General features: G+C 41.0%; 1 protein-coding gene across 1 annotated transcript in view; it reads left to right on the top strand.

Moving 5' to 3' along the window:
• The window catches only part of LOC103085466 (band 4.1-like protein 5), a 33,650-nt gene that overhangs the window by 16,248 nt on the left and 5,384 nt on the right, over window positions 1-12,018 (top strand). Inside the window, exons 5-8 of the mRNA XM_007447845.1 lie at window positions 5,019-5,109; window positions 6,822-6,896; window positions 10,310-10,351; window positions 10,707-10,840. Of these exons, the coding sequence (XP_007447907.1) occupies window positions 5,019-5,109; window positions 6,822-6,896; window positions 10,310-10,351; window positions 10,707-10,840 (342 nt within the window). The remainder of the gene's footprint in view (window positions 1-5,018; window positions 5,110-6,821; window positions 6,897-10,309; window positions 10,352-10,706; window positions 10,841-12,018) is intronic.

The following is a 12,018-nucleotide window of genomic DNA, read 5'->3' as shown; positions in this document are numbered from 1 at the left end:
CCTAATTAATCTTTTCATCCTGATTCTTCCTCAGCTGATTCAAACTGTAGAGCAAAAACAGCCTTTGAAGATATTTTTAATCTCATAAGATACCTGGTGAAGAATGTGTACCATTTCTCTTAGGTGTGGTAGTTGCCTTAGTGCCATGCTGTTGGCAGGGTGGGATTGCTCTTATAATCTGTCTTACTATGGGCTCTCACATGACGCAAGCAGATTTCTTTGCTGTTCCCGCTGAGTTCCGTCTGCCTGTCTTTTCTTGTTGAGTGTTATGCCATGTCTCTGTCTTACTAGACTTCCATCCCCTGCTCTGTGGCAGTTTGTTTCGTTCGTCCCTGCATATCCAGTGTTCTGTGCTTAATTGGTGCTAAACATTGTTGAGTGAATGTGTTTCTTTTCCCGTTATCCAGAACTTATGCAGTGAAGAGTTTTCTGATTAGTGATATTCAGTTCCAGGTGCTGTAATTAACATAGCACTTAAGCACATGCTTCATGTAAAGGACTTTACAGTTAGTACTCAGCAAACCTACTACTTGGTGATCGGGGTACAACTGGAATTACAACTTAACCTTTTCTAAGAAATCAGTTTTCCCATAACATTTTTAATGCTATTGTTGTTTTTATTGGAGCCTTTTAGAGTAACCTCATCACAGACTTTTTTGCCAAGAGGAGGATGATGGGGATGTGACGACCCAGTTGTTTATCAGAAATTTCACTGAACTCTGGAAGGTGGACAGGTCCTGGAATGGACTCCAACTTCCGGATTTGTTTTTCCAAATGGCTGTTGGTATTTTGAATAATCTATTTTCCTCCCAGGATTTGAAATGGATCCTTTAAAATATGCTTATGTTCTTATACAAACCTGGGTCTGTTTCTGGATCTTTTCCTTTTCTGGTACTGTTTTTTTCCTCATGCCATACCACACTTTTAAAAAGTTGCTGTACCCCCTTTTTAAAAGCAAATACTTCAGGCATACAGAAAGGTATGGAGACTATATAATACATGTCTGTGTACCAAATGTCAAGCTTTGTCATATCCTCATATTTTGTTATAGTAGATTTAGATCATTTTGCTTTTATCTTTTTTCTGAGCTGTAATTCCTGTACATAACCCTTTAAAAGTAGGCAATTTAATGCTTTTTGGTGAATTGACAAAGTTGTGCAACCCTAACCACTCTCTCATTCCATAATATTGTCCCCTCACCCCTAACGGAAGCGCCCTCCGCATACGCTGGCTCTCCACGTCGCTCCTCCGGCACCTGGGAGCCACCTACCCACTTTCTGCCTGCACTAGATTTGCCTGCTTCGGACAGTTCATATAACTGGACTCATACAAATATGTGTCTGGCTTTTTTCATTTGACGTAGTGTTTTCAAGGTTCATCCATATTGTAGCCTGTATTGATACTCCATGGCTGCGTAATATTCCATCGTATGTCCATGTGTCAATGGATGGACATTTGTGTTGTTTCTGCTTTTTGGCTACTGTGAATATAGCTGTTGTTGAACATTCCCACACGAGGATTTGTACATTTACAGTGTACGATTCAGTCGCTTTTGTTTTGATACATCTGAATCTTTAAAAACTTATCCATGGTTTCTTCATTTCAGTTGCCACATATATTCATTTTTTAATTTATGGACAAATGTTTGTTCCCAGTTAACATTGCGCATGGTCTTCATTATACACACATGTTGTAAGGATTTTTCATCTGCTTTCTGTGTTTTGCAGCAGTGTAAACTACATTAAGACTAATCTTTTTTTCTCCTTTTTTTTTTCCGGTTTGGCCTCAGGATTCTTTTTTTAAAATTGAAGTATAATTGATTTACAATATTATGTTTGTTTCAGGTGTATAATATAATGATTCAATAGTTTTATAGATTATACTCCATTCTTAAATTTATTATAAGTTGGGTATATTTATATCCTTGTAGCCTATTTATTTTATACATAGTACTTAGTTTATACTTATTGATTTCCTATCCCTATCTAGCCTCTCCCCACTTCCCTCATCCCACACTGGTAACCCCTAGTTCTCTTTATCTGTGAATCTGTTTCTGTTTTGTTATATTCGTTTGTTTACTTTTTAGATTGCGCATATAAGTGATAACATACAGTATTTGTCTTTCTCTGTCTGACTTACTTCAGTAAACATAATACCCTCTAGGTCCATCCATGTTGTTGCAAATGGCAGAATTTCTTTTTTATGGCTGAGTAATATTCCACTGCATGTATACACCACATCTTCTTTATCCATTCATCTTGATGGACACTTAGGTTGCTTTTGTATCTTGGCTATTGTAAATAATGCTGCTGTAAACATTGGGGAGCGTGTATCTTTTTGAATTAGTATTTTTGCTTTCTCCGGATGTATATCAGAAATACAATAGAATTGCTCGACTGTATAGTAATTCTATTTTTAGTTTTTTGAGGAACCTCCATACTCTTTTCCATAGTGGCTGCACCAATTTATATTCCCACCAACAGAGCACAAGGGTTCCCTTTTCTCCACATCCTCACCAACATTTGTTATTTTTGCTCTTTTTGACCATAGCCATTCTGACAGGTGTGAGGTGATACCTCATTGTTTTGATTTGCATCTCCCTGATGATGAGTGATGTTGAGCATCTTTTCATGTGCCTATTGGCCATCTGTATGTGTTCTTTGGAAAAATGCCTATCCAGGTCTTCTGCCCACTTTTAATTGGTTTGTTTATTATTTCAATATTGAGTTATATGAACTATTTATATATTTTAGATATTAACCTCTTACTGGTCATATCATTTGCAAACATTTTTGCCCATTCTGTAGGCCATCTTTTCATTTTTTCAGTGGTTTCCTTTGCTCTGCAAAAGCCTTTAAGTTAATTAGGCCCCATTTGTTTAGTTTTGCTTTTGTTTCCTTTGCCTTAGGAGACAGATCCAAAAACGATATTGCTATGATTTGTATCAAAGAGTGTTCTACCTTTGTCTTCTGTTGGTTTTATGGTTTCTGGTCTTACATTTAGGTCTTTTATCCATTTTGAGTTTATTTTTGTATATGGTATGAGAAAGTGTTCTAATTTCATTCTTTTACATGTAGGTACCCAGTTTTCCGAGAACCACTTACTGAAGAGGCTGTCTTTCCCCCAGTGTATATTCTTGCCTCCTTTGTTGTGGATTAATTGACCCTAAGTGCATGGGTTTATCTCTGGGCTCTCTATTCTGTTCCATTGATCTATGTGCCTGTTTTTGTGCCAGTACCAGCCTGTTTTGATTACTGTAGCTTTGTGGTATAGTTTGAAGTCAGGGAGTGTGATACCTCCAGCTTTATTCTTTTTCTCAAGATTTCTTTGGCAGTCGGGGTCCTTTGTGTTTCCATATAAATTTTACGATTATTTGTTCCAGTTCTGTGAAAAATGTCTGATAGGGAGCTTGATAGGGATTACATTAAATCTGTAGATTGTTTTGGGTAGTATGGACATTTAACAAGATTAATTCTTCTAATACATGAACATGGGATATCTTTCCATTTCTTTGTATCATCTTGAGATTTCCTTGTCAATGTTTTCAGAGTATAGGTCTTTTGCCTCCTTGGTTAAGTTTATTCCTAGGTATTTTATTCTTTTTGATGCAGTTTTAGACAGGGTTGTTTTTTTGATTTCTCTTTCTGATAGTTTGTTATTAGCATGTAGAAAAGCAGGACTAATCTCTTGTTGAGGGGTTGGGAGACTTCATTGTGAAATGTATTTCACTCCTTTCAGGGCTCACTTCTTTAGTCTCAGCTGTTTCTTTTCTTTGGAGCACAAAGTTATCTTTTCTCTCTGGTAGCTTTTAGGTTTTTCACTGCTTATTCTTGAGATTCTGCATTTTGATTACTGTGCATCTAAGTATAGTTTTATTTTTCATTCTTGTTAGTATTCAAGGTGGTGTTTCAATCTGAAGACCTATGTCTTTTTTTTTAGTTCTGGAAAGTCATAAGCCCTTATATTTGTGAATATCCAGTATCCATTAGACATTAGCTGAAATGCCCTGATCCCATCTCTGTCTCTCGTGACTGTTCGTTCTTACTTTTCATCTCTCTGCCTCTGTGTGCCTCGGTGCTGTGGCTGCAGTAGTCCTAGCTTCCGTCTAGCTCCCGAGGCTGACTTTTCCATCTAGGATTTGCCTCTTGTTTTTTCTCACTCTCCCTGTGGGATTGGACGGGCACTGCTCCTGTCACTTGCATGCTTTCCAGTGATGCTGGAGAGGACTGGGGTCCCTACCGGGTGTGCCATCCTGGTGGGTGGTGGTCTCTTGGCTTCCCCGTCTCCTCCCTGGCGTCGAGGCTGCCTGTTCTTGTGATCCTCACCTGGGGTTGACGTCCTTGTCCTTCCCGCTGGCATCCTATCCCAGGCCGATCCCGCCGCCGCGTCTGGAGCCCTGGAGGTGGGCCACTGCCCCGTGCCGTGGAGTGTGCTCCCACCCGCCTCCTGCAGGGGCTTCCTGCCTCGTTTTCCGCGCCTCAGTTGTTCCGTGTCACTGAGCTGTCCCGTTCCTGATCTGTCTTCTTCGTGTATCTGTCTGTCTTGTTTTGTGTATCTGCCTAGTCTTTTACATGATTTCTCTAGATCGGTTGCTCTTTGGAGCAGACTGTAGCATCTAATCTGCCCATAACCCTGAAATCACCTCTTGTACTGAGCGTTTCACGGTTTTCGGCATTTCCTCAAAGCTCCTGAGCTACCACTGACATCCTTTATTGGTTCTGAAGTTTTATGAGTTTATTCTTTTGTTAAAAAGAAATCTTTTCTGTCATTTCATTGAGCTTCAGGAGGGAAGCAAAGCAGTAGTGAACGGGTCTGACCTGGGTGCGAACCTGTTATGCAATGGGTGGGGAGGGGTTCACGGCAGCATGTGGACCACTGTCTGCCTGCCCCCCACCTCCCGCTGTCTCTTCCTTCTGTGCGGGGCGGTTACCCTGCTTCCCCGAGCCTCCTCCTTCAGCACGCTGCCTGTTGCTCCTGCGTCGGTCGTCTGTGACGCAAACCTGCCTTTGTCTTCCTAGTGCTGAGTTAAATGAGAACGCCGTGCCCGGCCCTGGAGGGTCTCTCATTCCGATGCGAACCACGCCTGCAGAAAATGGGCCTGCTCTAAAGGTAACGATTCCTTCCACTTTCAAGGTTGCTCCACAGAGACTCCCTTGCCTTGAATCCTGGTTGTACAGGACACCTGGTGATCTCTGACGGCCACCAGAATGTCAGCCGTGAAAAGAGCGTTGAGCCTCACTCTAGGGAGAATCCTATTGTCACATCCCTCCCAAGAGCAGCTCGGGGTTTCTTCTCCATTTTTGAGGTATTTGTTGGTAGTTTTGTTTTTAGGGGGTCTCGGTGTTTTGGGGTTTTGGATTCGGGCTATGCTACCCTAGTGTCTCAGATTGTACATGACACATAACAGGCACTAAATAAATATTGATGGATCACAATTGACTTTCTGACACTGATTGTGTTGTAACATAACCAGCTTGTCTCAAATTCTGCCTCTCCTCTGTCCATCGGCCGTACAGCCTTAGCAAGTCACAAGTCACAGAGACCCAGCTCATGCCCAGTGAACGCTTTAATTTGCAAGTTAAACAAAAACTTACTTTTGTAGATGAACATTTACCATTTTGTTCTTTTATAGTGTAACCACATTTATTGTAGAAGTTTACCAAGTATTTCATGAAAACAACACATTAGAAATCACCTGATTCCCACTACCCAAAGACAGTGTGTAGTTAATATTCAGGTGTATGGTTTTTCAGGCTTAGGGTTTTTTAAAACAAAAAAAACTCAACCTAAAATACCTTTAAACAGGAGATTCCTTTCTGCTAATTAAAATTCTAAAAAGATACACTGACATGTCTGATCACTGAAAATTGTTAGGTGGGACCCAAGATGTTTTTGGAACAGAGAAGGACAGTTAGCCCAAAGATTTATTGCATATTGTACCAGACAGCGTGATAGGCTTGGAAAATTCAAAAATGAGTGAAACATGGCCTCTTCTTTCAAACTGCTTCCAGCACAGTTGGAGAGAGAATTTTGATACGTTGTGGTAGAGATATGCACAGGCCGCCTCGGGGGGCCCACTCAGGTCACAGGGTATGAGGGGGTGGAGGGGGACGGGGTGTGGGAGGAGACAGGCAGGTTTTCATATGTGCGATTAAAATTCAGTTGACATCGAACAGGAAACACACGGTGGCCTGAAGACAGGCAGAAATGTATAAATGAAGGGCCTTTTTTTGTTATGGACTACACCCTGGATACTTACTTCTCTTATTTCCAGACTGGAATTTTATCTGTTATCCTTTTAAAATTCTTCCTGTGCCCAGAAACACACACACACTGCAGTACAGAACTCTGTTTCTATAAGGTGCTTCAAGTACTAATTAGCCAAAAGTATTAACATTTATGGGGGGCGGGTTATATTATACTCTTTGTGAACAGTGAAGCATCCATGTGGATAAAGAAGCGTTGCAAGTTCAGGCGTGTCCTTAGACATCGTCTCCTGAGCTGAACCTTTAGCCTCTGCCATCTGGTTTAAGAACTGAGAGCCGGGACGGTCCTAACCCTACGCAAGTTTTGTCTCACCAGAAGGAATAGTTGTATGAAAATTCACATGACACTTTAGCTTTTTAAAGTTCTGACTGTAGTCTAGGTTCCCCTCCAAAGAGAAGTGGAATCACTAATAATCATGATTCCTGAGGGTCCCCTTCGTTTAAAGGTTAACACCATCCAGGCCTGGGTCCAAATTATACCTTGAGAGGATATGGAAAAAATCTAGTCTGGTGACTAATGGGTCATTTAACATCCGTGTATCTTGTATTCTGTAGGATGCTACAGATGAATTGGATGCCTTGCTTTTATCTCTAACTGAGAATCTCGTTGACCACACAACCACACCTCAGGTAAATAGGCTTTAAAACAGCAGGATGGAAAGGTATTTCTGTTTGAAAATGTTCCCAGTAGATTCCAGTTCTTGCCTTTTCTGCAGTTTAGTAAAACTTTTCATTTAGTAAGTGTTTATATTTCGGTAACCACCTAGCATTGCCTTTCTATAGCGAAGTTCTGCCCACTTGAATCTGTGTGTTACTGGACAGCAACCACATGTTGCCGAGCCTCTTTGTAATTCAGCACCCTGTTAAGTAGTGTGAGAGGGACATGTGGGGGTAAACCAGCTTCTGAAGAGTTCAGACAGTAAGACCTCCAGTTGTTAAAAATATTTACAGAAAGTTGGGTGCATAAGAGTGGTTGGCGTTAAACATACTGATCATTATTTGAGTTTGGGAGATACCGTGTTAAGTACTGTGACCATAATACAAAGAGGAAGCAGTCACTTCCCTCCAGAGACATACTGGGGTGAAAGGTACGCAGATAGTGCATTTAGTGCCTTGTGAGTGGCGTGGCAGGAGTTGCCGTAGGGGTCACTCGAAGGCTAGCAAGTGAGGGCAGTCCTTCCCCTGATGTTTGCGTAGGTCACCAGCCCTCACACTCAGGTGTGTGTCTGCATTACTGGAAAGAGGAAAGCACAGATTGCTGGCCTCCACTCTCGGGCTTTTGGATGTGGTGCATGTGGGCTGGGGCCCAAGAAGCTGCATTTCTGACACGTTCCCAGTGATGTGGGTGTGGGCCGGGAACCACCAGCTTAGGGCCATAATCACAAGAGACTTTACCAGGTGAGCAAGCAGAAAATAAAAGGGATGTTGGCAATATCGGGCTGCAATAATCCTTTAACCAGATGAAGGAGGTGACTTCTAAGGCCAATGCAAGGTGGCCTGAAGCCCAGAGAAGGAGTCCTTCAGGCCCAACTCAGAACACTTACTGCTTGTTTATGCTGTCTCACAGGTGGGGGTAATACAGTGATGAAAATCATTTTGATTAAAGACATTTTTTTATCACTAATATATTTTTCCTTCCCTACAAATTTAGAATGTTTTAAATAAAAATGTAGACTATGATGCATTTTAGATTCTACATATGAGCTATCTATTCTATTACACTTACTGATTTTTCTGTTGTTAGAACTGTAATACTCTTCTAATAATTTTTTTTTTGGCTGCGTTGGGTCTTGGCTGCTGCGCGCAGGCTTTCTCTAGTTGCGGTGAGCGGGGGCTACTCTCGGTTGTGGTGCGCGGGCTTCTCATTGCAGAGGCTTCTCTTGTGGAGCACGGGCTCTAGGCGCATGGGCTTCAGTAGTTGTGGCATGCAGGCTCAGTAGTTGTGGCACACGGGCCCTAGAGCACAGGCTCAGTAGCTGTGGCTTGCGGGCTCTAGAGCGCAGGCTCAGTAGTTGTGGCATGCGGGCTCAGTAGTTGTGGCTCACGGCCTCTAGAGCGCAGGCTCAATAGTGGTGCACGGGCTTTGTTGCTCTGCAGCAGGTGGGATCCTCCTGGACCAGGGCTCGAACCCGTGTCCCCTGCATTGGCAGGCGTATTCTTAACCACTGCGCTGCCAGGGAAGAAGCCCTCTAATAACTTTTTAAGTGATTTTGATACATGTTGAGGCCAGTCCAGCATCATTATGCAGGTGTTTTGCTGTTTTTGCTTGTTAATTCTTTCAGATGATTTTTAGAATAACTTTGTCAAGTCTCACTCCCCCTGAAAGCCTTTGAATTTTTACTTGTAATTACGTTAAATTCATAAATTAACTTGTGGAAAGAACTGATATATTTGTGATAATTTGTCTTAGCCAAGAGTACGATATGTTTTTCTCATCCATGATTTCCTATTTCTCCTAGAAGTTTTGTAGTTACAGTCTCCCCAATATAAGTTTTATGATTTCCTATTTTTGTTATTTCCAGGTCCTTCATGTTTTTTTGCTATTGAGATTTTTTTTCCCCCATTATATTTAAAGAATTTAGGGTTTAACCTAACAGAAAATAGAGAGTCTCTAAAAATGTTCTCTGTAAGTCTTCTCTATTCTTCATTAGGTTAACTCCTAAATACTTCATAGTTTTGTTGATATTGTGAATGGTATTTAATTTTTTTACTATTGAATTCATAAGTTAATTTTGTGTCTGGCAAACTTGATGAATTCTTTCAGTAGTCAATCTGCTGATTCTCTCAAATATTCTGTCAGTTTCTGGGGTGTCTTTAGTATCTCTGTCTGCAGTTATTGATTAATCCATTTCTTACCTATTGCTGGATCTTCCGATTTTTTGTATATTTTGAAGATAGGCTGTGAGATGCATATATGTTGATGGTAATTATACTTTCTGAGCTCCTTTTAGCACTTTAAAGTGTCCTTCCTCGCCCTTTTTTCCCTCTTTATTTCCCTTTTGACTGATAAAAAATTGACACCCTAGCTTTAAGTTTGAATCACCTTATGTATAATTTTCTGTCCTTTTATTTTCAACCTTTTTGTATCTGTTGGTTTTAAGTGGACCTTTCAGCGTTTTGCTGGGTCCTGCTTTTAAAATCTTATTCGAGAGTCTGTATCTTCTGATTGAGTTTAAATCCATTTATATTCACTGTAATTATGGTTATTATAGGACTTGTTTCTGCCAAACCATTTTTGTTTACTTTTACCATATTTCTTTTTTCTCTCTCTTTTATTTCCTGTGGTTAGAAGTGCATTTTCTTAATATTGGTGGGAAAGTCATATTTTGTATTTTTATTCTTTTGGTGGTTACCTAGATTACTAAAACCTGGACTTATATTAATTTTTTCTTTTCAGAATCTGTCACCAGTGCAAGGACTAGTCTAAGCTTCCACAGAATAGTGGGGAGTCGGGAGTTCATTAGATTACAATTCTACATGCAGAAATAAGATACAGAAAATTAAACCTTAAAAAGAATATAGCAGAGGCCCTGTGAGTCAGGAGCAGCGTGGGTGTTTTCATTGCTCTCTCCTCCAGGCAGAGTTAGAAAATGGCCTGTAGCTGGACAGAGCTTTCTTTTGTCTTCATATGAGTTAGCCACAGTCCACTGTGCATCGTGCTACCACGAAGGCTATGATTGTTTGTAACGGACTGAAATGAAGTTTCAGAAAATAAATCTTAAATTGGATGCTAGGGGTGGGGGACAGTCCTAGTGAATGACCTGAAAGTAGTAGTAGCATTAGTAGCATTCTGGGAGTAGTAAGTTTTTAGGTTAAAGAGATTCTCGAGATTATGACAGTTTCTTAAGTGGTGACACATGGCGTGTGTGCTGTAGAAAAGGACCTTGGGTTCAGAAGTCCATGTCAGCTCAAGGGCACCATTAAGACCTGCTCCCTGCCCCCCACCCTAGTGCATTTCATAGTAGAAGAAAGCATTATGAGTATAATTATGAAAATAAGTCAGTCTTCCCTAAAAATAAATATACATCTACAATTTTTTTCAGGTATCTTCCATATCCACGATCACACCCCGTTGGATTGTGCCAGTAAGTTAATGATATTTGCAATTTTTCTTTCCATTACCCTTTCAGAATGAGGCCTGAAGGAATACCAGGTTCTTATTTTTCCTTGAAAACACGGGGTCATCATCAAATCTCTACTGATTGAACCTACTGGCTTCAAACTAGAGGTTTAATTTTTCTGTTTGTAAATACTTAAGGGTGCTGACAAAAACAAAAATATAAGTCTGATGTGAAGGATGGTAGAAAAGCAAAGCAGCTGTCCCGGTGAACATCACCCTTCTCATTGCCATCATCACTGGAGAAGATGACGCGGGGCTGAGTGCTGGCTGCGGGGCAGGTGTGGTCACCTCCGCTCAGACGGCCCGCGTGTTTCCCTCAGCAGAGTGCTGCCCTTCCTAACGGGCTTGCAGGAGACAGCGGGCTCTCGCCGGCCGGGAAGGAGAGGCCTGGCAACAGGGGTGTGGTCTCCCTCATCTCTCCCCCAGCGCCGTTCTTCGTGGATGCTGTGACCAGGTGAGGAATCTTTTCTCAGTTGCAGTTCTCAGGCCTCTGTTAAGAGGAAACTATAACGAAATTGATTGTACTTAAAGCAATAATGTCAATTCTTCCCTAGTTGAACTTAGTTGAAACGGAATAAATCTTTTCTGTGATTATTATTTAGAGTAGTTTTCTTTCTTTTTTCTTGTCAGTAGCAATCTTCTGCAAAATTATGAAGTAGACCTTACTTTCTTTTTTTATGAAGTCTTTATTAGATAAAGGTATGAGCAGGTTTATCTTCAAAACTTTGTATTTGTTTTAAAATTGATTTACGTCCTTTCCTGTCATGCTTTACTGTTAGGTTGTCCATGAATACAGCGGAAGAGGCTCAGATAAGGGTGGGGTAGGGGATTCCCAAGGTGAGGGCTCTGACGTAGCTTTTACCGCAAGCTTATTTTAGCATATCACTTGCCACAGACAGAGCTTTTGCTCAGCGTGTAGTTCTTCAACTTCTAATTGTTAGGATCAAGACTGCCTGTTTTTCAGAAGATCTATAATTGCCTCATTTCTCACCTCAGACGTCTTCCTGGTATGTCTACTGTTTCTCACATCCTCCTGGTGTTGACAGTGCGGGTTGGTCGAAGTAGATGCTTTAGAGAACAAAATCCCTGATTATAACAGAAAAGTTATTAGAGATAATTAACGAGAGAAATTCATAGTTTCATTTTAAATTGTTGTCTTATCTCCAAAGTCTTTAATATAATTGTTCACTCAGCAAACACTGTCTGCTAGGTACCAGGCATTGCTTGTGTCCGGCACTGAAGGTAGGCGTGAACAGGACAGACATGGGCCTGTTTTCCTAAACATCTGTATGACTGGTAGTTCCCACTGCAAACATAGGGATTGTGTGCAGAGGGCCAGGTGATAATTCTTCGTAATTGAGTTCACACAGTAAAATGCGAGTTCGTAAGGACTTCCAAATGAGAAGTTACAGATGACATCAGAGCTTGTCTCCATTCCTTCCCAAAGAAAAGTAGTCATAAAGGAATTAGATCAAAGATGACAGGTAGTACACCTGAAACTAATATAATATGTCAGTATCTCAGTAAGGAAAACATGGCCAGTAAATCAGTGAAACAGTTGAGTCCAGAAACAAATCACACAAGTATAGTTACCTGATTTACGAAAAATGATAGTACAATGCTGAAGGGAAA

This window comes from Lipotes vexillifer, unplaced genomic scaffold (assembly GCF_000442215.2).
Source record: "Lipotes vexillifer unplaced genomic scaffold, Lipotes_vexillifer_v1.1 scaffold1871, whole genome shotgun sequence".
In the NCBI taxonomy this organism is placed as follows: domain Eukaryota; kingdom Metazoa; phylum Chordata; class Mammalia; order Artiodactyla; family Lipotidae; genus Lipotes; species Lipotes vexillifer.
The sequence above is the reverse complement of the archived record's forward strand: the minus strand, read 5'-3'. Positions and strand labels throughout refer to the sequence as shown.